Source organism: Mustela putorius, unplaced genomic scaffold, assembly GCF_011764305.1.
Source record: "Mustela putorius furo isolate JIRA1106 unplaced genomic scaffold, ASM1176430v1.1 tig00000224_pilon_pilon_pilon, whole genome shotgun sequence".
Classification (NCBI taxonomy): domain Eukaryota; kingdom Metazoa; phylum Chordata; class Mammalia; order Carnivora; family Mustelidae; genus Mustela; species Mustela putorius.
In genome coordinates this window covers 10,909,129-10,932,394 of record NW_025421321.1, presented here as the reverse complement: position 1 = coordinate 10,932,394, position 23,266 = coordinate 10,909,129, and the positions used below count along the sequence as shown (strand labels likewise).

Genomic DNA, 23,266 nt, shown 5'->3' with positions numbered 1-23,266 from the left:
GAGAGCAGGAAGCAGGCTCCCTGCTGAGTAGAGAGCCCGATGCAGGGCTCGATCCCAGAACTTTGGGATCATGACCTGAGCCGAAGGCGGGGCTTTAACCCGCTGAGCCACCCAGGTGCCCCTGGTGTTTGCGTTTCTGAGTGCCAGTGGGGTAAATATATTGTGCTTGCTCTTTGTGATACTCCCTGTCAATTCTTAAAAAAAAAATTTATTTTCTTGATACAAGTCTTCTGCCACATTATATAGGCACACACACACCCCAGGGAATAACTGTGCCCAGTATGAATCTTTTTACTCAAAATTTTTTTCTGGAATATTTGAATGATTATTAGTTCTCAATATTAATGTAGTTGAATTGATTAGCATTTCCCTTTATTATTTTGGCTTAAGAAATACACTAGGTGTGGTGCAAAAGTAATGAATACTGTTATGCTGAAAATAAATAAAAAATAAATTAAAAATAAATTAAAAAAAGAAATACATCAAAAGATATTCTATGTTATCTTTTGAAAGTGTATATTTTTTCTATTAACATTTAGGTCTTTTAAAAGTACAAAGAATAGGGGCTCCTGGGTGTTCAGTTGGTTAGGCGTCCAACTCTTGATTTTGGCTCATGTCATGATCTCAGGGTTGTGAGATCAAGCCCTGTGTCAGGCTCCATGCTCAGTGAGGAGTCTGCTTGAGATTCTCTCTCTCTCCCTCTCCTGCTTCCCCTCCTCTCCGTAAAAATAAAATTAAATAAATCTTAAAAAAATATGAGGAATGGTTTTTGTATATGCTATAGGGTAGGAGTTAATTTCATTTTTCTCCCTATGGATAACCAATTATTCTGGTACTATTTATGAAAAAGCCCATTCTTTCTCCATTGGTCTACATTATCAGCTCTGTATTAAATCCAGTTTTCATACCTCTGTGGGTCTGTTCCTGGGTCTTCTATTCTATTTCATTGCTCAATTTGTCTATTACTATCTTCATTACTTAGCTAAAAAATAGGTATTTATTTTTAATACTGGTATTGTAAGGCCCCAGCCTTCTTGTTCTTCAGGTGTATCTGAGCTACTCTTAGCCCTTGTTCTACCAAATAGATTTGAGAATCAGCTTGTCAATTTCCACATATATACAAGTGAAGTTATATATTTGTTGTCTGCTGGATCCCACTGTCCCACTGCTGCTGTCGAAAAGTGAACTGGAAATCTAATTGTTGCTTCTCTAAAGGTAATAAAGGTTATTTTATGAATTCTTCCTTATCTTGCAATGTGGGGGGTTTGAGGGGTAGGAAAAGAATAAATGAAACAAGATGGGATTGGGAGGGAGACAAACCTTAAGTGACTCTTAATCTCACAAAACAAACTGAGGGTTGCTGGGGAGAGGGGGGCTGGGAGGGGGGGTGGGGTTATGGACATTGGGGAGGGTATGTGCTATGGTGAGTGCTGTGAAGTGTGTAAACCTGGTGATTCATAGACCTGTACCCCTGGGGACAAAAATACATTATATGTTTATAAAAAAATTTTTTTTTAATTTAAAAAAAAAAAGGAATTCTTCTTTATCTTTGTAATTTACAGTTTAACTATATTGTGTCTAGTGTGGACCTCTTTTTTATTTTATTTATCTGGCTTAGTACTCATTGAGTTCTTTCAGTCTGTGGGTTAGTATCTTTCAATTCTGGAAAATTCTCAGCCACTTTCTCCTTTAATATTTCCTCTGTTCCCTTATCTCCTTCTGGAAAACTCCAGTTAAATGTATGTTGGACCTTCTCATTTTATTCCCCATGTTTCTTAACCTCCATTTTGTATTTGCCATTTCTCTAAGCTGTACTCTAGATAATTGCTTAAGTCCAATTTCCCAATTCATTATTTTTTTTCTTCAGTGAAGTCCAATCATCTGCTGTTAAACCTGACCAAGGAAATCTTATTTCCCATTATTATTTTTTCATTTCTAGAGGTTCTGATAAGTACTTCTTCAGATCTTCTTGTTCTTTACCACATTGTCAATCTTTTTTTTTTTTTTAAATTATTATTTCTGGAATTTAAAGTAAGCACTCTTCTTTTATATTTTGGGCTTGGTTATTCCACTTGATCTTAGCCAAAAGTCTGAGAAGTGATGGGTTTGGTAATTTCAATCTCCCAAATCCTTGCAGGTCTAATTCTCTGTTTTTCATTACTCTTGTTAATGGTCTCTTGTTTTCTTGTATATGAGTGGTTTTCTCTTTTAAGTATATGTACTTAAGCAATCTCATACTCAATGTGGGGCTTGAATTCATGACCTAAGATCAAGAGCTGTATGCTCCACTCTCTGAGCCAGCCAGAAGCCCATATTTTTTAAATTTTAGTATATGAGTGATTTTGATAGTGAGTTGCTCATTTCCCTTAGAATTCTATTTTTATTATTCTTTATTAACTGTTTTTCCCCCTTTTTCTGGTATTCTTATTAGCTGAATTTTGACCTTTCCATCCTGATTGATTTTCCAAGAATCTTACCTTCTTGTCATATTTTCCATCTGTCTTTTGCTTAATATCTAGAAAACAAATGTTTTTAACCTTCTAGATTCCAGACATCAGCTATTACTCATTTCTATTAAATTTTAAAATTTTATTGACTATATTTTAAATTCTCAAGTGCTCATTTATTCTGCAACTACTTCTTTTTCATGCCAATTTGTTCTCTTTGTATTTAATACAAAAAAATTTCATTTTTTTCTGAAGATTGTAATGACACTTGAAATTTTTTCTTCTGTTCTTTGAATTAATAGATTGCTTCCCTCAGGGCCATTCTTTTTCTTTGGTGCTCTGTTACATATTCTCATTTTTGAATGACAATGGGTTGATTAATTAAGGTAATTGGTGTGAATTCCCTGTATTAGTATATTGATCTCTTTTCCAAACATACCTCTACCTTGTAGGGAAGGGCTGATTTAGAGCTCTCTGTATGTAAGGGCACAGGGTACTGAGACTGGAAGCCTTCATTTAGGGTTCAGGAGAAGAGAGACCTCAGGGTAAGCTGGGAGCCCTGACCCTTCCTCTACACCCCAACAAAAATAGGAAGTACTTTATTCTGAGTGTGTAGTATTTTTATTTCCTTCTTGAGAAAATGTGACTCTTCTTCTACAACCCATAAATGTCTATTTTTAAGGTCTGGTATCATCTCAGAATCTGCTCTGCTTCTCTCTTAGTTAACAGCCCCCCAACTAGGACTTCTAGTCAGCTGTTCATTTTCTTAGTAAATATTACTTTCTCTTTTTTGGGGGTGGGGGCCGAAAAACTATACTGAATGCTCTCTATGAGAACCAGTTAGGATGGGTGTGGAGGTAATCAGGGGAATAATAGTCCAGGTGTTCCTGTCATTGCCCACAATCCATGCCTATGTATTCTTTCTTGGGATTGAATAGAAATATGGAGTCTCTCTGGGATCTCCCTAAAATAGTTCCCACCACTACTAGAGCTTGTTCCTATTTGTTTCACTATTTTCCTTTTTCTGGGTCATGATTTTCTCTGCCAGGATTGTCAAACCTTTCTGCTTCTGTTTTCCAAAAACTCAATTGAATTTCTGGTTTGTTAATGGCATCCCTTCTTGTTCTCTGTGCTATTATGGATTTCTTCCCATTACTATATCTTTTGGTTATTTAAATGTGGATCCTGAAGAAAGGGGAAGAAGTGCTCACACATGGTCTTCCTATTGAACAGGATGCACTGAGAACTTTTGAAAAACACAGACATATGTCATCTATTTTAATATCTAAGTGTCTTAAACTTAATAAACTTCTATAGTATTAAATTAATTGTTAATTCAACAAATTGACTACAGCATCTATCTTTTAAGGATTTGGATTGAAAAGAATTTCTGTTCAATTTACACACTCTTTTACCTTAATTATGTACATAACATACTTTTTCTAATTTCAAAAAGAAAAGAAAAGCACTGACCAAAAGTGACAGTCCATCAATCCACACATACACATTTTTGTTTGTTGTCTTTGAAGTTCAGTTTTTTCTATTTTCTACATATTTGCTGGAGTCAGAACTCCAAACATATTCCAAACTGTAATGATTCCAAACCAAATACAAGAAACAGCACTGGAAATGCTGATGGCATCAGCTCTCCTAAAACTTCAAATGCACTTTAATCTACAGAAAAAGCTCAGATTTTTAAATAGCAGTATTACCTTTTTATAGATGTGCTTGACTTTGGGGGGGGGGATTTATTTGAAAACAAAACATCCCCCATCCCTAGAAAAGAGGAAAACAAAATATCCCCCATCTCTAGAAAAGAGGAAGCCAATCACAAACTTCCATAGACAATGAAATGCCAGAGAGTATACCACACAAGGCAGGTGCCCCCATCATTCCATAGAAGATGGATTCAGTTTACATAATCTACATTGCAGTATAAGCACATGGATTTATGACATGCCATAAAAATCCACTGATACATAAACAAATCACAGTATATAGTTCTTGGTCAAGAATTCAAACTCACAGTGAAATGACAGAGCAACCTTCTAGGGGTCAAGTAATGGGATACAGTCTGTTGTTTTTGGTCTAGAGATTCCAAAATGCAAATCCTGGCAGTCATTTTTTGTTTTACCATGTGACCTCAGATTAGTTATTAAGCTCAAAATCTCATTTTCATTACATGCAAAATGGGGATGGTAATGCCTACCTTATGTGCCTATGGTTAGGATTCAGTGTAATTACATGTCAAGGCACTGGGACACAGAACAGACTCAACAGCTATTTCCTTTGTTCTTTATGTCAAAACTTCTAAGCTCAAGCAAGTACAATGAATGTACATCTTCTCCCTTTACCCTGAATTGTTTAACTTCAAATGGAAAGTAGTGAGAAAAGTAATAGCAACTCTTCAGTAAGCTCTAGTTTCTAGTGTGTTCTTTAGTTACAATTACAAGGCATGTGATGCTGATACTGCACATCTCATGGACTTAATCAGGCATTTCTTTTAAGTCCCTTTCTTATCATTGAATTTATCATTTTCCTTAGATTTCAAGTCCCTTGGCCTTTTACCTCTTTACCAGTGCCTGTGCTCAGCAAATCCCAAAGAGTGTGGGATAATTAAGTGACATTGCCTATGTGTCATGACGCCTCCATCCCCCAACCTTAATCTTTCTCTAGCTGTGCATTAAAATTCTGGGGCTTTCTAACACATTTGTCTGGTAGTCTTTTCTCCTCAAGCCTTCTGCCTCACAGATGCTCAGTGGGTGAGTCTCACTTCCAAAGATACGTTTACTAGCTCAGAGTGATTTTCATGTTCAAACATAGCTTTGTAATTGGCAAGGGGTGCTCTCAACTGAGGGGCTGGCCATGAGACTAACAATGCCCAGTCTTGGTGAGTGAGTGCTTTCACGACATGAATGGGGTAGCATATGAATTTTTAATGTTCAAGGAGATATTAACACCAATTACTAGTGCCAAAGAAGAGAATTAAAACACTACTTTGTGGAATGATAACATCTTCTCTTTGATGAAGAAGCCCATGCGTTTTATTAGATAGGGGTTTAGTAAGAAAATTGCTTCCTAGAAGCACCCTGTCTATCTCTGGAAGAGGGAAAGATTTCTTTATGGATTCTAAGGTCATTTATCTTGAGGTCTTCTGATTGGTTCTCCTGGCCCAATCATTTTCTTTCAATTTAGATAACTCACTAGTTGCCTTTAAAGATTTTTTCCCCTCCACATATACCAGAGACTGACTGTAATAAAGGAAAACCTTCTTTCCTCCCAGGATTGCTTTGAAATTTACCATTTTATGTTTTGGTCCTCCTTTCCTTTGAATAAAGCTAGAGGAGCACTCCAGAATCTTATCCATTGGGGCAGTACTTGAACAAATGACCCTCTTTTTCCCCACCTGATTTTGCTTCTTAGTGAAGTTCTTCTCAACCTACAGTCTATTGCATGCATTTTTCCTTCTCACCCCCTCTATATTCCACCATCCACAAATGAAACTGTAGAGAGAAGTCTTTCTTACTTGGATTATTGTGTCCGGAGGAAACAAGCTGAGAGTCCTAAAAGAACAAGAAATATCAATTAATTTTCTTATTTTGACTTTAAAAATCTAAATTGAATATTAGACATACTATGGGTCATTCAGTAATTCACTAATCGTGATCTGTACAAGGCACTGTAATGAGAAACATTTATATCAATGTGCTTACTAAGCAGTTCTGGAAATGTAGTTCACAGTCTCTTTGCTTTTGTATTGTAGACTTTTTGTTTATTGAGGTGAAGTTCACATAACATAAAATTAACCACTTTAAGATAAGCAATTTAGGGATGCCTGCATGGCTCAGCCAGTTAAGTGTCCAAGATTTTGGCTCAGGTCATGATCTCAGGATAGTGAGATAGAGCCCCGTGTCCGGCTCCATGCTCAGTGTGGAGTCTGCTTGGGATTCTCCCTCCCTCTCCACACCTGTGTGCTCTCTCTCTGCCCCTTACCACCCCTGTGTTCTCTCTCTTTAAAATAAACATAAATAGGGGCGCCTGGGTGGCTCAGTGGGTTGGGCCGCTGCCTTCGGCTCGGGTCATGGTCTCGGAGTCCTGGGATCGAGTCCCGCATCGGGCTCTCTGCTTAGCGGGGAGCCTGCTTTCCTCTCTCTCTCTCTCTCTCTGCCTGCCTCTCCGTCTGCTTGTGATTTCTCTCTGTCGAAGAAATAAATAGAATCTGAAAAAAAATAAACATAAATAAATCTTAAAAAAATATTTAAAGTGAAAAACTCAGTTGCACTTAGTACATTCCTAATGTTGTATAACCACTACCTCTATTTGGTTGCAAAGATTTCCATCATTCCAAAATAAAACTTAACCTTCAGGCAGTGTCTCCTCATTCTCCCACTTCCCTTAGTCCCTGACAATCACCAAATCTGTATCCTGTCTCTATGAATTTATCTGTTTTGGATATCTCAGGGAATCATAGAACATGTGACCTTTTGTGTCTGGCTACTTTCACTCAGCATAATGTTTTGAGGGTCATCCATGTAATAGCATGTATCAGTGCTTCGTTCCTCTTTATGGCCAAATAATAGTCCATTGTGTATATATACATCAATTTGTTTAGCCATTCATCCATTAATGGATATATCAGCTGTTTCCACCTTTTGGCCATTATGACTAGGGCAGTTATGAACACACAAGTGTATGTATTTATTTCAGTCCTGTTTTCAAATTTTGGAAATATACCCATGAGTGGAATTATGGAGTCATATGGTAATTCTATATGAAAGTTTCTGAGGAATTGCCAAACTGTTCTGCACAGTGAACGAATCATTTTGCATTTTTTTAAAAAAAGATTTTATTTATTTTATTTGGCAGAGAGAGAGATCACAAGTAGGCAGAGAGGCAGGCAGAGACAGAGGGGGAAGCAGGCTCCCTGCTGAGCAGAGGGCCCGATGCGGGGCTTGATCCCAGGACACTGAGATCATGACCTGAGCCGAAGGCAGTGGCTTAATCCACTGAGCCACCCGGGCGCCCCTCATTTTGCATTTTTACCAGCCATATATGAAGGCTCCAATTTCTCCAGATCCTCACCAATACTTGTTATATTCCCTTAACTTGGAGAAATTTTATGATAGCTGTCTTAGCATATGCAGTTACTCACAGTGGTTTTGATTTATATTTCCCTAATGACAATGATGATGAGCATGTTTTCATGTTTTTGTTGGGCTCTTGTATATCTTCTTTGGAGAAATATCTATTTAAGGACTTGGCCCATTTTAAAGTGGGTTGTTGGTCTTTTTTGTTGCTGAGTTGAAAGAGTTCTTCACATATTCTGGATCATAGACTCTTACTGGACATATGATTTGCAAACATTTCCTCCCATTCTGTCAGTTATCTTTTTACTTTATTGATAATCTCCTTTGATGCACAAAAGTTTTTAATTTTAATGAAGTCCACTTTTTTTCTTTTTATAGTTTTTGGTATTATATCTGAGAATCTACTGCCAAATCCAAAGTCATACATGTCTTTCTATGTTTTCTCCATGAGGTTTATGGTTTTAGTTTGCATATTTAGGATTTATTATATTACTGACTTTTAATCTAACCCAGTTCCCTTTCGATGTACATTTACTCTCATCACCTTTCTACAGATGAGGCTGGCAACCATCCCACCAGGGACAATCCACTGAACAACTGTTGTCAGTCTCACATTGGTGGATGAAAAGATTATTACAGATTTCCACTTACCTGCAATGGTAAGTGCTGGTGGAAAGTCAGAATTACGTAGTATTTTGAGTTTAGTTACTGTTTAGGTAAATAGCAATTGAACCTGATTTTACTTGCACTAAAGTGAAATGCTAACTTTTGCTTTGGGAATTCACATCCTTTTTACTTGCTAAATTCCCATTTAGTGTGAAATATAAAGGACAGTTACAAAAGGATGAATTAATCGAGATGGCAGGAATGTAAAAGAATAAGGGACTGCACATAAATTCCAGTGAAACTCCTTTATAATTTCAGTGCATGGGACACAAATCCAGTGAAATGGAATTAACTTCTATTACATAGTTTAATGTATTTTACTAGAGTTTTGCTTCATGAATATGTTTGTCGTGGGACAGGAGATGTCCTTTATGACTTGTTGCATATTCAAATCTAGATGAGGTTTTCAAAAGGAATTCCACTGGACCAGTATAAAATCAGACAGACTGCTAGGTAGGGGCTGGGTGGGAAAATAGGGGAGGGAAGGGATTCCCCCCTCTGTTAACAGACCGAGTCATACACAGATGTTTTTAATGTTAATGCTAGTAATGATGAACTATTCATATGAAGAAAAGGAACAAGCTCAACTCTCAGTCTGAGATTCAAATTTTGGAAACAGTGTATTAAGATGAAATATTATTCCTAAAATGATGGGCTAAAGTATAATTCTCATAAAAAAGTGATTTGGGCCTACTTTGGATAGTTGTTATTAAAAAGACATCCATGATTAAATCCTCCAAATGGACTGGTATGCTTCCATCTTTTCTAATTAATTTAGAGATTATATTTGAACATAAATTAGTGTTAGCTTTGATATGTGCAAAGTACTTTGAGCCCCCTGTAGTTGACTTCTCTGAGAGGTCTATAGATTTTGACATTTTGCCGGTGTCTTGTACTAGACAGATAAACATTCACTCACCATCAAATAGATAAGAATGGCATTTGAGATACTTCTCAGCGTTAAGTTCATTCTCTTTCTCTCTCTCTTTTTTGAAGTAGGCTCCACGCTCAGTGTGGAAACAAATGAAGGGCTTGAACTCATGACCCTGAGATCAAGACCTGAGTTGGAATCAAGAGTCAGACACTTAACCGACTGAGCCAAGTGCCTTGCATTAAGTTCATTCTTAAAAGAAAAAGTACGAATTTTTGTGAGACTGTTTGCTCATACTTTTGAAAGATCTCATTCTATTTCTTGGTGCATTTAGGCATCCTAAAGCTCAGACAATGACTACAGACCATAGACCCTTGAGCAGAGAACCAAAAAGAAGCCTACAGATAACCTGAATTATAATTACATACTAAGAGGTCATGTATTTCAGAGATTGCCAGACTTTGAATTTTACCTAAAATATTTGCATAATTAATGGTGATTACTATTTCTATTTTGTGTAGGCAGTGAAGAGGGGCAGAAAATGGTTAAAGTAATTGTTTAAAAAAAATCACCATAAAAGTCTGCCCTTCTGGAGAGAAAGAGAGTTCTGGAGACACAAAATAAAACAAAGACTTTGTCTTAATATGTAATATTGTGTTTGCAACCAACATCTTCTGATTTCAAGCTTACTAACTTGAAAATATTGACTGTAACCCCAGTGTTTCTAGATCATGCCACTCTGTGGGTATGAATGATACCCCATTACTATTCTCACTGACATATGGCCAGCACGGAGCCAAAGGGCTGGTGGAGAGCATAAGTTACCTTATGAAGCTCCTCTCATGATTACATCCACAGGACCCTGTCTTCATTCTGCCTCTGCTGGCCAACAACAGGGCTGGTGGCTGCAGCTTCTTGAAGGAGTCCTGCCCTGCGAGGTAGCTGCAAAACCCTGGGGCTGCCACAGAATGTACAGACCTTTCATCTTTCACTGAGCCAGGTTCAGGCTGGGTTCAGTGCAGAAGGAAACAAAGCCCATCCCTCCCAAAGGGCCCAAGCACTTACTTAAGTCCTTCCCATTTTGTATTTCCTGCCACTCAGGAACCCATTCGCCTATAGTTTCTGTCTCAGAGGCTTTCTCTCGGTCTCTTCCCTCCTTTGTCTCAAAGACCCTTGCTTTCTGTAAGGAGATGCTTGGGGAGTTGTTAACCCCATCTGCACATTCTTATTTTTGCCCCCTCTGGGAGCACTCTACAAGGACTGCAAGGTTCTGTCAGGCACCTTAAGGGTTGCAGAGTGAGGTACAAAATCTCTGCCTACAGGGCCCTGGGGTCCGGTGAGTTAGCAGGGAAGATGATGTGTATACAAAATATTATAACCCAGGGCTGAAAGGGATGTCACAGCGGCTCTGCAAGGCTACTTTAAACCTTTGTAACCTCTCCTTGTCCTTGGGATGTATGTCCTGCCATTTTCTGTTTTCTGCTTGGCAAACTTCTTTCTTTCCTCAAGGCTCAGAACAAAACCCCTCAAGGGTTACCTGCTTTTTGAAACCTTCCTGAATCTCAGAAGGACACAAGTGCTTTATGTTTTCACTGCACTGTATCACACTGCCACTACAGAAATTATCTTTTCAACTATGACTCTTCAACAAAAAAAGACAAACCCAAGCTTTACTAAGGTACAAATTACATGATATAAATCACACATATTTAAAGCACACAACTGGATAAATATCATAAAAAGAATGCTACTATGATTATTGTCTTGGTCCAAGGGGGGCTCTGTCTTGTTAAGGAGCATTTACTGTTTGAAGAAACAAACAGCAGTAATATCTGTTCATTAAAGAAAATTCAGAAAAGCTGTAAGGTATTAAACAACAACAAAAAAGTTGCCTGTCATCCCGTAACAGGACACTGCTAAGGTTAATCGACTGCTTCTGGTTTGCCAGTGTCATTCATCAAGTGTGTGTCATTCTGACACGTGCACAAAAGGGACAGCCACTTCAGCTTACTTGCAAGAATATGTACAGATGGGAATTCATTCTTCTCCACCTTCAAGTCCTGAATTTACAACACCTATTGGTTAGTACATTTAAACCTTCTTTAAATGTCATGTTTAGCTGGGAAGTAAAGTTTGTACATATCATTTGGCTAAAGATAGAAATAACCAAGTGCTCTGGTGTCTGAGAAAGCCGTTCAATGAAACACTATAATGAAGACTGTATTTTGTCATGTGTAACCTGCCATTGAAACTGTCTGAGGCTACATTCCCTCCTATGCTGCTATGAAAGAACACTAATGCCAATTAATTTTAAGACGCCACCAACTAGGAAACAAATTCTGATTTTAGGGAACTAAAGATGTAAAAAAAAAAATCTACATCAGTAAAATACAGCAGTTCTTAAGCCATGTAGCTTAAGGATGATCCTCATACTATGAAGGTTTATTACTTAAAAATGGCTCTTTGGAACCATCTGAGGACTTCTCCACTCAGTTCTCTCCCTGCTTGTCTCTCAATCCAGCATTAGAATTATAAAAGGCAAGAAATGGAAATATATTTCTCTTATTTTCAGACCCATGCCTGAAGCTAGTTACTATAGAAAAAGGAGTCTCCTGACTTGGGGGGGTCTCCCTTCACCCCATCCATCACTTTCTCCTCATTCTTTTCAATAAAGCTCAAAAGAGCTGAAATAAGGTAATTTATAATTAATTTGAATGTTTCTTTCAAGGTAATGCTAAAACATGGAGTTTTAGTCCAAATACTTTGTGCTACAACTTAAAGCATGTTAGGAACACCTAGAAGGAGACAGAAAAGGAACTTTCTGTTTTTAAAGCACTTTCCCTCACACTTGTTGCCTTTCTTCTCCTTCTAGTGTACAAAGAGGCAATAGGGTATCCTTTCTAAAATGATGCTAGAATTCTTGTATAATGCTTGAAACACTGATCAGTAAGAATAGTTCCAGACCAGGTTTGTTCCCACCAGAGCCAGCATCCATTGCCACATGAAATATCTGGGAAATGTCGTTAGGTTTGCACATACACCTTCTGAGGATGGAAAAGGTTCTACAACTTTGAGTCCTTTATTTGCATTTCAAAACTTATGAGACTTCTACAAAAATGATGAGAAGGCAAATCAAATTCAATTTTTTTTTCTTGGTTGAAATACCTGATAATGGCACACAGTCTTTTTTTTTTTTTTTTTTTAACCAAATTCAATTACTTTTGAGATTTAAAGAATGAGGTGAACATGTCTGGTAGTTTTTGCCTAAGGAATTGTGACTACAAATTAAGATTTCAGAGAACAGAACAAAAATATCCAAATACAGTATCAATGAATTTTACTATACATTATGTCTTTTAACACTGAGACAAATTGGGAGAATTTTCATAAGCATTTAGCTAATTAATTTCGTGGTACTGGTAACTCAGAACACCCACTTAAAAGGACTTCCCTTGTGAGGTCAAATTGCCCCTTCAATCTTAATGAGGGCCTACTTTTGTTACTTATTAGTCATTTTGGAGATTTTGCCCCTCAAATTCCATAAATAATTCTAACTCCTATACACTAGGAATACTGATAATCTCAAACATTAATAACCTAATGAATGAACTGCAAGTCCCCAATTGTCAGAACACTGATTAGTTGAGATACAGGTTAAAAGAGATATAATGTGTGTGAAAATTAGCAACAATCTTTGCAGTGGGCAGAGTAGGGCTCTCCCAAAGGTGTCTGTATCCTAATTCCTGGACTCTGTGAATATACTGCTGCTCATGGCAAAAGGGATCTGCAGATGTGATTCAGTTAATAATTCTGAGATGGGAGATTATCCTGGATTATTTCTTCTGTACAAGAAGAATTAATAGTACTTACAAGCTTTTTGAAAGAACAGCATTATTAAAACCATGCGATGTTCTTATACTTTGTAGAACGACTTACTCTTTCTTCTTCTTCTTTTTTTTTTTTTTTAAATATTTTGTTTATTTGACAGAGAGAGAGAAATCACGAGTAGGCAGAGAGGCAGGCAGAGAGGGAGAGAGGGGAGGAAGCAGGCTCCCTGCGGAGCAGAGAGCCCGATGCAGGGCTCGATCCCAGGACCCCGGGATCATGACCTGAGCCGAAGGCAGAGGCTTTAACCCACTGAGCCACCCAGGCGCCCCTTACTATTTCTTTTTTGAGCAAGGCTAAGGGATCTAGGGGTGACATAACTCCACACAAATCCTATAAAAATCCTAAGTAACATATAGTTTCAAATTCTGTGCCTTAACTGATATTTGATAATGTACCTTTTTGGATGGAAGATAAGATTCTTACAACTTAATTTCTGCCTTGAAAAATATATATTTGCAATAATGAGTTAAGGTTTCAATTTTACTATAGAGATAAGTTATTACTTAAACTATATACATTCAACAAAACAAATTTATGCAAACTTTTTGGAAAAGTCAGAACCCAGTGTGCCTTGGGGTGTGTGCTCAATTACATCAGAAATTGGATGGATATATTTATAAAAATAAAATACGTATTTGGTTGTATTTTGGGTGAAGTCATTATTTTGGCCAAATTATATACAAAAATGAAAAGGATTCTGCTTTGTATTTTGTGTGGCAGTATGCCATTGGAAGAGTGACATGCAGGTTCTGGTTAAAGATGGTAACATAAGAAGATCTTGAACTCATCTACTCCCACAGACACAATGAGTCCAATGAGCTACACATTTCCTATTAAAGAAATCTAAAGGCTTCCTGACTGATGATGACACATCCAGCAAATGAGAAGAAAACTACATCAAAGCAGGTAGGAGAAATTGGGACACAATCTCGCCATAAGCCCAAAACTGGAAGTGAACTCTGAACTCCTTGAGGAGCAAAGGGTTCAAAGTCCATACTGAGCACTCCAACATTTTAGGGCTATATTTGGGAGATAGACTCCCAAAACATTCGGTTTTGAAACCAGTGGGGCTCGAACTCCAAGACCCACAACACAGTAGTGATTTGAGAAATGCCTCTTAAAGGGCTCATGTACTCCGAGTCACCAAGGCCAGGTCCCTGCTCAGATTATGCCTAGAATTCCTCTAGAGGCACACCTATGGGCAGGTGCCTTTTAACACACACAAGTAGGAGCCTGCTGGAACACTCTCAAGGGTCAGCTGGTGGGTGCCATTTTCTTGCTCTCCCTTTGCCATGTTCCAAAGCACCAGTATAGCCCAGAAGGGAGCTCTGGTATGTGTCTGATGCCCTGATTTTAGTGGCTCTGCCTAGATTATGCTTCTTGGTCTCTTGGCTACAAAGGTCAGAGACCTTGTGATCTGGTCACAGGGGACTGTAATAGTAGGTGTCATCCACAAAGAAGCTTATACCCGTATGATGCCCTAACTTCTGCTATCAGGGGACACACATCTGTATCACCTGGCTGGGGTGACCTCACACCTGTGAGCCCCACTGGACTGTAAACAATATAGAAGAGTTCTTAAACTTCTACTATTCTCAGGTCACAGCAAGAAGCAATAGACCCAGAAGCCCAGTCTTTCTGTGAAGGAGGCCTAGTAGCTGATCATCCTGGCTGTGGCCTTGAGGGGCTGGCTACTAATTAAACACACATCTAGGAGCTGAACCTAATCTTTTTGAACTATCTCAGAGGGTGGGTTCTATCTTTGCACCCCAGCTGTGCTCCAGAATGCCATGTTTCCTGGAGGGGAGCCTTCTGGGGATCTGGTGCCTGGTGTTTTTAGCAGATGCCCAGAGGATGCCCCTCAATCACCTGGTTCTGGTGCCCTGAAGGGCTTGTGTTTCTGGGTCCCACAGGATCTTAAATATCTATGCCCCTAACATGGGAGCAACCAACTATATAAACCAATTAATAATAAAATCAAAGAAATACATCAAAAATAATACAATAATAGTAGGGAACTTTAATACACCCCTCACTGAAATGGACAGATCATTTAAGCAAAAGATCAACAAAGAAACAAAGGCCTTAAAGGACACATTTGATCAGATGGACATCACAGATATATTCAGAACATTCCATCCCCCAACAAAAAAATACACATTCTTCTCTAGTGCACATGGAACATTCTCCAGCATAGATCATATCCTGGGTCACAAATCACAACTCAACTGGTACTAAAAGACTGGGATCATGCCCTGCATATTTTCAGACCACAATGCTTTGAAGCTAGAACTCAATCACAAGAGTAAATTTGGAAATAACCCAAATACATGGAGGCTAAAGAGCACCCTACTAAGGAATGAATGGGTCAACCAGGAAATTAAAGAAGAATTGAAAAAATTCATGGAAACAAATGATAATGAAAGCACAACTGTTCAAAACCTTGGGACACAGCAAAGGCAGTCCTGAGAGGAAAATATATAGTGATACAGGCCTTTCTCAAGAAACAAGAAAGGTCTCAAATCCGCTGGAGAAAGAACAGTAAAGAAAGCCTAAACCCAGCAGGAGAGAAATAATAAAGATCAGAGCAGAAATAGATGAAATAGAAACCAAAAAAACAGTAGACCAAATCAACAAAACTAGGAGCTGGTTCTTTGAAAGAATTAATAAGATTGACAAACCCCTGGCCAGACTCATCAAAAAGAAAAGAAAAAGGACCCAAATAAATAAAATCATGAAAGAAAGAAGAGAGATCACAACCAACAACAAAGAAATACAAACAATAATGAGAACATATTATGAGCAACTATATGCCAGCAAATTTGACAATCTGGAAGAAATAGATGAATTCCTAGAGATGTATAAACTACCAAAACTGAACCAGGAAGAAATAGAAAACCTGAACAGACCCATAACCAGTAAGGAGATTGAAGCAGTCATCAAAAATCTCCCAAAACACAAGAGCCCAGGCCCAGACGGCTTCCCAAGGGAATTCTACCAAACATTTAAAGAAGAATTAGTTCCTATTCTCCTGAAACTGTTCCAAAAAATAGAAATGGAAGGAAAACTTCCAAACTCATTTTATGAGGTCAGCATTACCTTGGTCCCAAAACCAGACAAAGATCCCATCAAAAAGAATTACAGACCAATATCCTTGATGAACACAGATGCAAAAATTCTCACCAAAATACTAGCCAATAGGATCCAACAGTACATTAAAATGATTATTTACTGTAAGCAAGTGGGATTTACTCCAGGGCTGCAAGGTCGGTTCAACATCCACAAATCAATCAGTGTGATACAATACATTAATAAGAGAAAGAACAAGAACCATATGATACTCTCAATAAATGCTGAAAAAGCATTTAACAAGGTACAGCATCCTTTCTTGATCAAAACTCTTCAAAGCATAGGGATAGAGGATACATACCTCAATATCATCAAAACCATCTATGAAAAACCCACAGTGAATATCATTCTCAATGGAGAAAAACCGCTAAGATCAGGAACATGACAGGGATGCCCATTATCACCACTGCTATTCAACATAGTACTGAAAGTCCGAGCCGCAGCAATTAGACAACAAAAAGAAATTAAAGGCACCCAATTTGGCAAAGAAGAAGTCAAACTATCACTCTTTGCAGATGATATGATACTTTGTGTGGAAAACCCAAAAGACTCCACTCCAAATCTGCTAGAACTTGTACAAGAATTCAGTAAAGTGTCAGGACATAAAATCAATGCACAGAAATCCGTTGCATTTCTTTACACCAACAAGACAGAAGAAAGAGAAATTAAGGAGTCAATCCCATTTACAGCTGCACCCCAAACCACGAGATACCTAGGAATAAATCTAACCAAAGAGGCAAAGATTCTGTATTTAGAAAACTACAAAGTATTCATGAAAGAAATTGAGGAAGACACAAAGAAATGGAAAAATATTCCATGCCCATGGATTGGAAGAACAAATATGCTACCTAAGGCAATCTACACATTTAATGCAATCCCTATCAAAATCCCATCCATTTTTTTCAAAGAAATGGAACAAATAATCCTAATATTTATATGGAACCAGAAAAGACCTCGAATAGCCAGAGGAATGCTGAGAAAGCAAGCCAAAATTGGTGGCATCACAATTCCAGACTTCAAGCCCTATTACAAAGCTGTCATCATCAAGACAGTATGGTACTGGCACAAAAACAGACACATAGATCAATGGAACAGAATAGAGAGCCCAGAAATAGACCCTCAATTCTATGGTCAACTAATCTTTGACAAAGCAGGAAAGAATGTCCAATGGAAAGAAGACAGTCTCTTCAACAAATGGTGATGGGAAAATTGGACAGCCACATGCAGAAAAATGAAACTGGACCACTACCTTATTACCACACACAAAAATAGACTCCAAATGGATGAAAGACCTCAATGTAAGAAAGGAATCCATCAAAATCCTTGAGAAGAACATAGGCAGCAACGTCTTCGACCTCAGCTGCAGCAACTTCTTCCTCAAAACATCACCAAAGGCAAGGGAAGCAAGGGCAAAAATGAACTATTGGGATTTCATCAAGATCAAAAGCTTTTGCACAGCAAAGGAAACAGTCAATAAAACCAAAAGATAAAATAGATAAACCAAACCAAAAGAAGATATTTGCAAACAACATATCAGATAAAGAGCTAGTATCCAAAATCTAGGAGGCACTTATTAAACTCAACACCCAATGAACAAATAATCCAATCAAGAAATGGGCAGAAGACATGACAGACATTTCTGCAAAGAAGACATCCAGATGGTCAACTGACACATGAAAAAGTGCTCCACATCACTTGGTATCAGGGAAATAAAAATCAAAATCACAATGAGATACCACCTCACACCAGTCAGAATGGCTGAAGTTCACAAGTCAAGAAATGACAGATGTTGGTGAGGATGCAGAGAAGGGGGAACCCTCCTACACTGTTAGGGGGAATGCAAGCTGGTGTAGCTACTCTGGAAAACAGCATGGAAGTTCCTCAAAAAGTTGAAAATAGAGCTACCCTACGACCCAGCAATCGCACTACTGGGTATTTACCCTAGAGATACAAACGTAGTGATCTGAAGGGACATGTGTACCTGAATGTTTATAGCAGCAATGTCCACAATAGCCAAACTATGGAAAGAACCTAGATGTCCACCAACAGATGAATGGATATAGAAGAGATGGTATGTATGTATGTGTGTGTATGTGTCTGTGTGTGTGTGTATGTATATATATAAAATGGAATACTATGTAGCCAACAAAAGGAATGAAATCTTACCATTTGCAACAACGTGGATGAAACTAGAGGGTATTATGCTGAGCAAAATAATTCAATCACAGAAAGACAATATTCATATGATCTCCCTGATATGAGGAATGTGAGAGGCAGGGCAGGAGGTTTGGGGGGTATGGAACGAAAAAATGAAACAAGATGAGATTGGGAGGGAGACAAGCCATAAGAGACTCTTAATCTCACAAAATAAACTGAGGGTTGCTGGGGGAAGAGGAGTAGGGAGAGGGTGGTCGGGCTTTGGACCCTGGGGAGGGTATGTGCTATGGTGAGTGCTGTGAAGTGTGTAAGCCTGACGATTCACAGACCTGTACCCCTGGAGCTAATAATTTATTATATGTTAAGAACAAAACAAAACAAAACAAAAAACAAAAAAGCCCTGCAGCCTGTGGGTTTGCTGTCTAGTCAGCCTGAATCTAGGTGCTGAAATTCTTTTTTTTTTTTTTTTTTTTTTTTTTTTTTTTTTTAAAGATTTTATTTATTTATTTGACAGGGAGAAATCACAAGTAGGCAGAGAGACAGGCAGAGAGAGAGAGAGAGGAGGAAGCAGGCTCCCTGCTGAGCAGAGAGCCTGATGCGGGACTCGATCCCAGGACCCTGAGATCATGACCTGAGCCGAAGGCAGCGGCTTAACCACTGAGCCACCCAGGCGCCCCTAGGTGCTGAAATTCTACCCTGTGGGACACTGACATGTCTTGGCCCATCCTGAACTATTAGGAGCTGTTAAAAATATAGTACATTGCTTGGACAAGCACACAGGTTTGTGAGATGAACAAGATTTGGAGACGGGCTGAATAAAAAGGTTCATCTCATATCCAAGGCCACTCCTTCAAGACTGGGAGAGGTGGTTATATATCTACTACATAGAAATCAACATAAAGAATCAAGCGAAATGAAAAGATAGAGGAATATGTTCCAAATGAAAACAAAACCTCAGGAAAAAAAAAACCTTAATGAAACAGAGGTAAGTAATTTACCTGATAAAGAGTTCAAAGTAATGGTAATAAAAAATCTTTACTGAACAGGTGAGAAGAATGGATGAACACAGTGAGAATTTCTATGAAGAGATGGAAAATATATGAGTGTCCCAAACAGAAGTCATAGAGGTGAAGAATGTAATGACTGAGCTGAAAAATACACCACAGGTGTTCAGCAACAGAATAAATGAAGCTGAAGAAAGGATCATTCTACCCAAAGATAAGCCAATGGAACTCACCAATCAGAGGAAGAAGAAGAAAAAAAAGAATGAAATAAGGGAAGACAGCTTAAAGGCCATATTGGACAACAGAATAACATTTTCATTGTAAGGTTCCCAAGAGAAAAAGAGAATGAAAGGGATAGAAATCATATTTGAAGAAATAATGGCTGAAAATTTCCCTACCTTGGGGAAGGAAATAGGAATCCAGATCCAGGAATCCCAGAGAATTCCAAAAAAGATCAATCCAAAGAGACCCACACCAAGATACATTATGATTAAAATGTCAGAAGTTAAAGAAAAAAAAAGAATATTAGAAGCAGCAAGAGAGGGACTCTTGGGTGGCTTGGTTGGTTAAATGACTGCCTTTGGCTCAGGTCATGATCCTAGATCCTGGGATTGAGTCCTGCATTGAGCAGGGAGTCTACGTCTCTCTCTGACCCTCACCCCCCTCCTGCTCTCTGAAGTAAATAAATAAAATATATTTTTTAAAAAGCAGCTAGAGCAAAATAATTTGTTAAGTACAAGGGATCCCCCATAAGAGTTTCAGCACAATCTTCACAGGTTAGAAGGGAGTGGCAGGATATATGCAAAGTGCTGATGGAAAAATCTAACCAAGAATACTCTACCCCGCAAAATTTTCACTAAGAACTGAAGGAGATCAAGTTTTCCAGATAGCAAAAGCTAAAGGAATTCATTACATAATGATGAAGGGACTTCATGAAGCTGAAAAGAAGTGGCTTAATTAGTAACAAGAAAACAGGTGAAACTAAAATTCAACTGGAAAAATCAATCTTTAGTAAAGGTAGTGGATTCATTATTATAAGGGTAGAATGATGGTTAAAAGACACAAGTGGTAAAAAATAACTATGATTATAATAACTAGGGGATACACAAGATGAAAAGACGTAAAATGTGACACCAAAACCAAAACATGACAGGAGGAGGGTAAAATGTTCAGCTTAAAATGGGATCAAAGTTGTTATCAATTTAAAATAGATTGTTACAGATATAACTTGTACATGTAAGACTCATGGTAACCACAAAATAAAAACCTACAGTAAATACAGAAAAGATAAAGGCAAAAGAATATAAGCATACAGTTAAAGAAAGTCTTTGGGTGCTTGGGTGGCTCAGTTGATTAAGCAACTGCCTTAACCTGGGTCTTGATCCCGGAGTCCCACATCAGGCTCCCTGCTCCATGGGGAATCTGCTCCCTCTGACCTTCCTCCCTCTCATCCTTTACCTCACTGTCTCAAATAAATAAGTAAAATATTTTAAAAAAGAAAGTCATCAAACCACAAAGGAAGAGAGCAAAAGAAGGAGAAAGGAACAGAAGGGAACTTCAAAAACAGCTAGAAAACAGCTAACAAAATGACAATAAGCATATAGCTATCAGTAAATTACTTCAAATGTAAATGGACTGAATTCTCCAATCAAAAGACACAGAGTGGCTGAATTGATTAAAAAACAAGACTTGAAAAAATGTTGAGGCTACTGTTTAGAAAAGAGACTATGTGCTAGAGGCTAGGACGAATGGCTGGAGCACTCTAAGAGTCCACACTAAAGGGATGATGGCTTGGAATAGATGGCAGGTAGAGTGAGTGTGGAAACAGGAAGATCAGTTGGGGAGCTATTGCAGTAATTAATGCAGGAGGTGATAGTGTAGACCAAGCTGGTAGCTGTGATGGTGGGGAAGCATTTAGATTCGGGATATATTTTGAAAGAGTAGAGTTGATTTAATGATGGGCTGGATGTGTGATATGGGCAAAAGACAAGTTAAGGATGGTATACTGAGTCGAACAGCATCCTCCAAAAGCCCATGTCCACTCAGAATCTGTGAATTTGACCTTATGTGGAAATAGGGTTCTTGCAGGTAAAATCAAGCTAAGATAAGGTCACACTTGATTAGGATGGGTCCTACATTTAATGACTGCTGTCCTTATAGACACAGAGACACACAGAGGTAGGAAAGCCTTATGTATGTAGGGGCAGAAATGAAAGTCATCAGAAGCTAGGAAGAGGCAAGGAAAGATTCTTCCCTAGAGCCGTCAGAGGAAACCTGGCCCTGCTGACACCCTGATGTCAGACTTCCAGCCTCCAGAACTATGAGAGAATAACTTTCTTTTATTTTAAGTTGCCCACTTTGTGTATTTTGTTACAGGTGTGTTAGAAAACAAATACAGATGATTCCAAGGTTTTTGGGCTGAGCCAGATGCAAAAATGGAGAAATCACTTACTAAGAAACACTGGGTTAAAAGGCTTGTCGAGGGGATTAAAAGCTCAGTGTTTGATGTATCAAGCTTAAGATGTTTGTTAGGTATCCAAGTGGAGATGTTGAGTAAGTAAGCAGAAATCAAGTATGAAGTTTGGAGGATGGAGAAGAGGCCATAGACATAAAATCAGAAGTCATAAGCTTGGCACAGAGAACACTTAAAGCAATAATTAGATGAAATAATTAGATGAAATAAACAAAGGAGTGAACAAACAGAGAGGAGATATGGAAGGATAAAAGGTAAGTGTAGAAAAAGGACTATCAGAGACTGTAGGTCATGTCTGGACTAAAAACCTGCTTGAAAATACACTCTAGCAAAAATAATAAGCACATCTTAAAAAGAGGAAGCGTTGAGACACAAGAAACAATGACCAATTTAGAAACTAACAAATATTAAGTTATTTAAATAATAACTAATTATTTTATTAGTAATAACTAATGCTAAAAATGGTTATAATAATGACAGTTTGAAATATTGTAATCTCAAACTGAGAGATAGATGATGATGAGGGAGATCAAAGTAAAACTAACTGTTTTATAGTTTGGGGTAGAATATAGATATGAGTTAATTATAGGTATTGCTAAAAATGAGTTTAACTAGGTTAATGTATTAAAAATTTTGAAGGCAATTACTAGAAAAACAGAGTATTATGTAGATGTTTGAAAATCCCAAAGAGGGGGAAAAAAACAAAGATTAATTAATCTAAGAGGAAGTATAAAATTTGAAAAAGCCAATAGGCATAGAAGAAAATGAAAATACAATTAAAGACTTACTCTTACAAGAAAACTACGGACAGTATGTTTTATGGTTGAGTTATTCTATGTCTTTAAGGAGGGGCAGGTCATATAAAGTATCCCAGAACACAGAAAAAGGTAGAAAGCTAAAGAAATCATTATAGTATATGTGCTGCCGAAGCGAGCACTAAAGAAATCATTATAGAAGGCTGTTATATTCCTGGTGTCAAAACTGAACTAGCATACACAAAAAGATACCTAGATCAAGGTGACTTATGAACACAGGAGTAAAATTCCTAAATTAAATTGGCATATTGAATACAAAAGTGTATCAAATGAACAATCCACTATACTCAAGGAAACTAATCATAGGTGATGGAATCCTTCTTTATGTTGAGTGTGATGGTCTCAGGAGCATATGTATTTTTCAAAACTTGCAAGATACTGTTTGCAAATTTTACCTTAAGCTTTACAAATGAAAAAAATAAACCAATCCATGAAAATGTTCAGAAAGCTAGAAATAGAAGGAATCTACCTGAGATGGACATACAATAAGCAATTCTTATACCTACTGATAACAACTACCCTTAATGATTAGAATCATCCTTGTTAATGTCATGAATATGGCAAAGATGTACAGCTTCCCGCTGACACAAAAGAAGGGTAAAATGCAACATATTTCTTATTTGCAAACCTCTTTAACAGCTTCTCAGATCACATAAAGTCCAAGTCCTTTCCATGGTCCTACTGGCCCAGGACAATGTGGTGTCACTTACTGTTCCTTGCCTGGTTCGC

At 37.9% G+C, this 23,266-nt stretch overlaps 1 protein-coding gene across 7 annotated transcripts in view; it reads right to left on the bottom strand.

The window, feature by feature from the left end:
• Positions 1-23,266, bottom strand: part of AFF3 (AF4/FMR2 family member 3) — a 575,972-nt gene that overhangs the window by 167,558 nt on the left and 385,148 nt on the right. For all 7 annotated transcript variants that reach the window (XM_045077717.1, XM_045077718.1, XM_045077719.1 and 4 more), the window contains one exon: positions 5,974-6,010. In XM_045077717.1, coding sequence (XP_044933652.1) covers positions 5,974-6,010 — 37 coding nt within the window. The remainder of the gene's footprint in view (positions 1-5,973; positions 6,011-23,266) is intronic.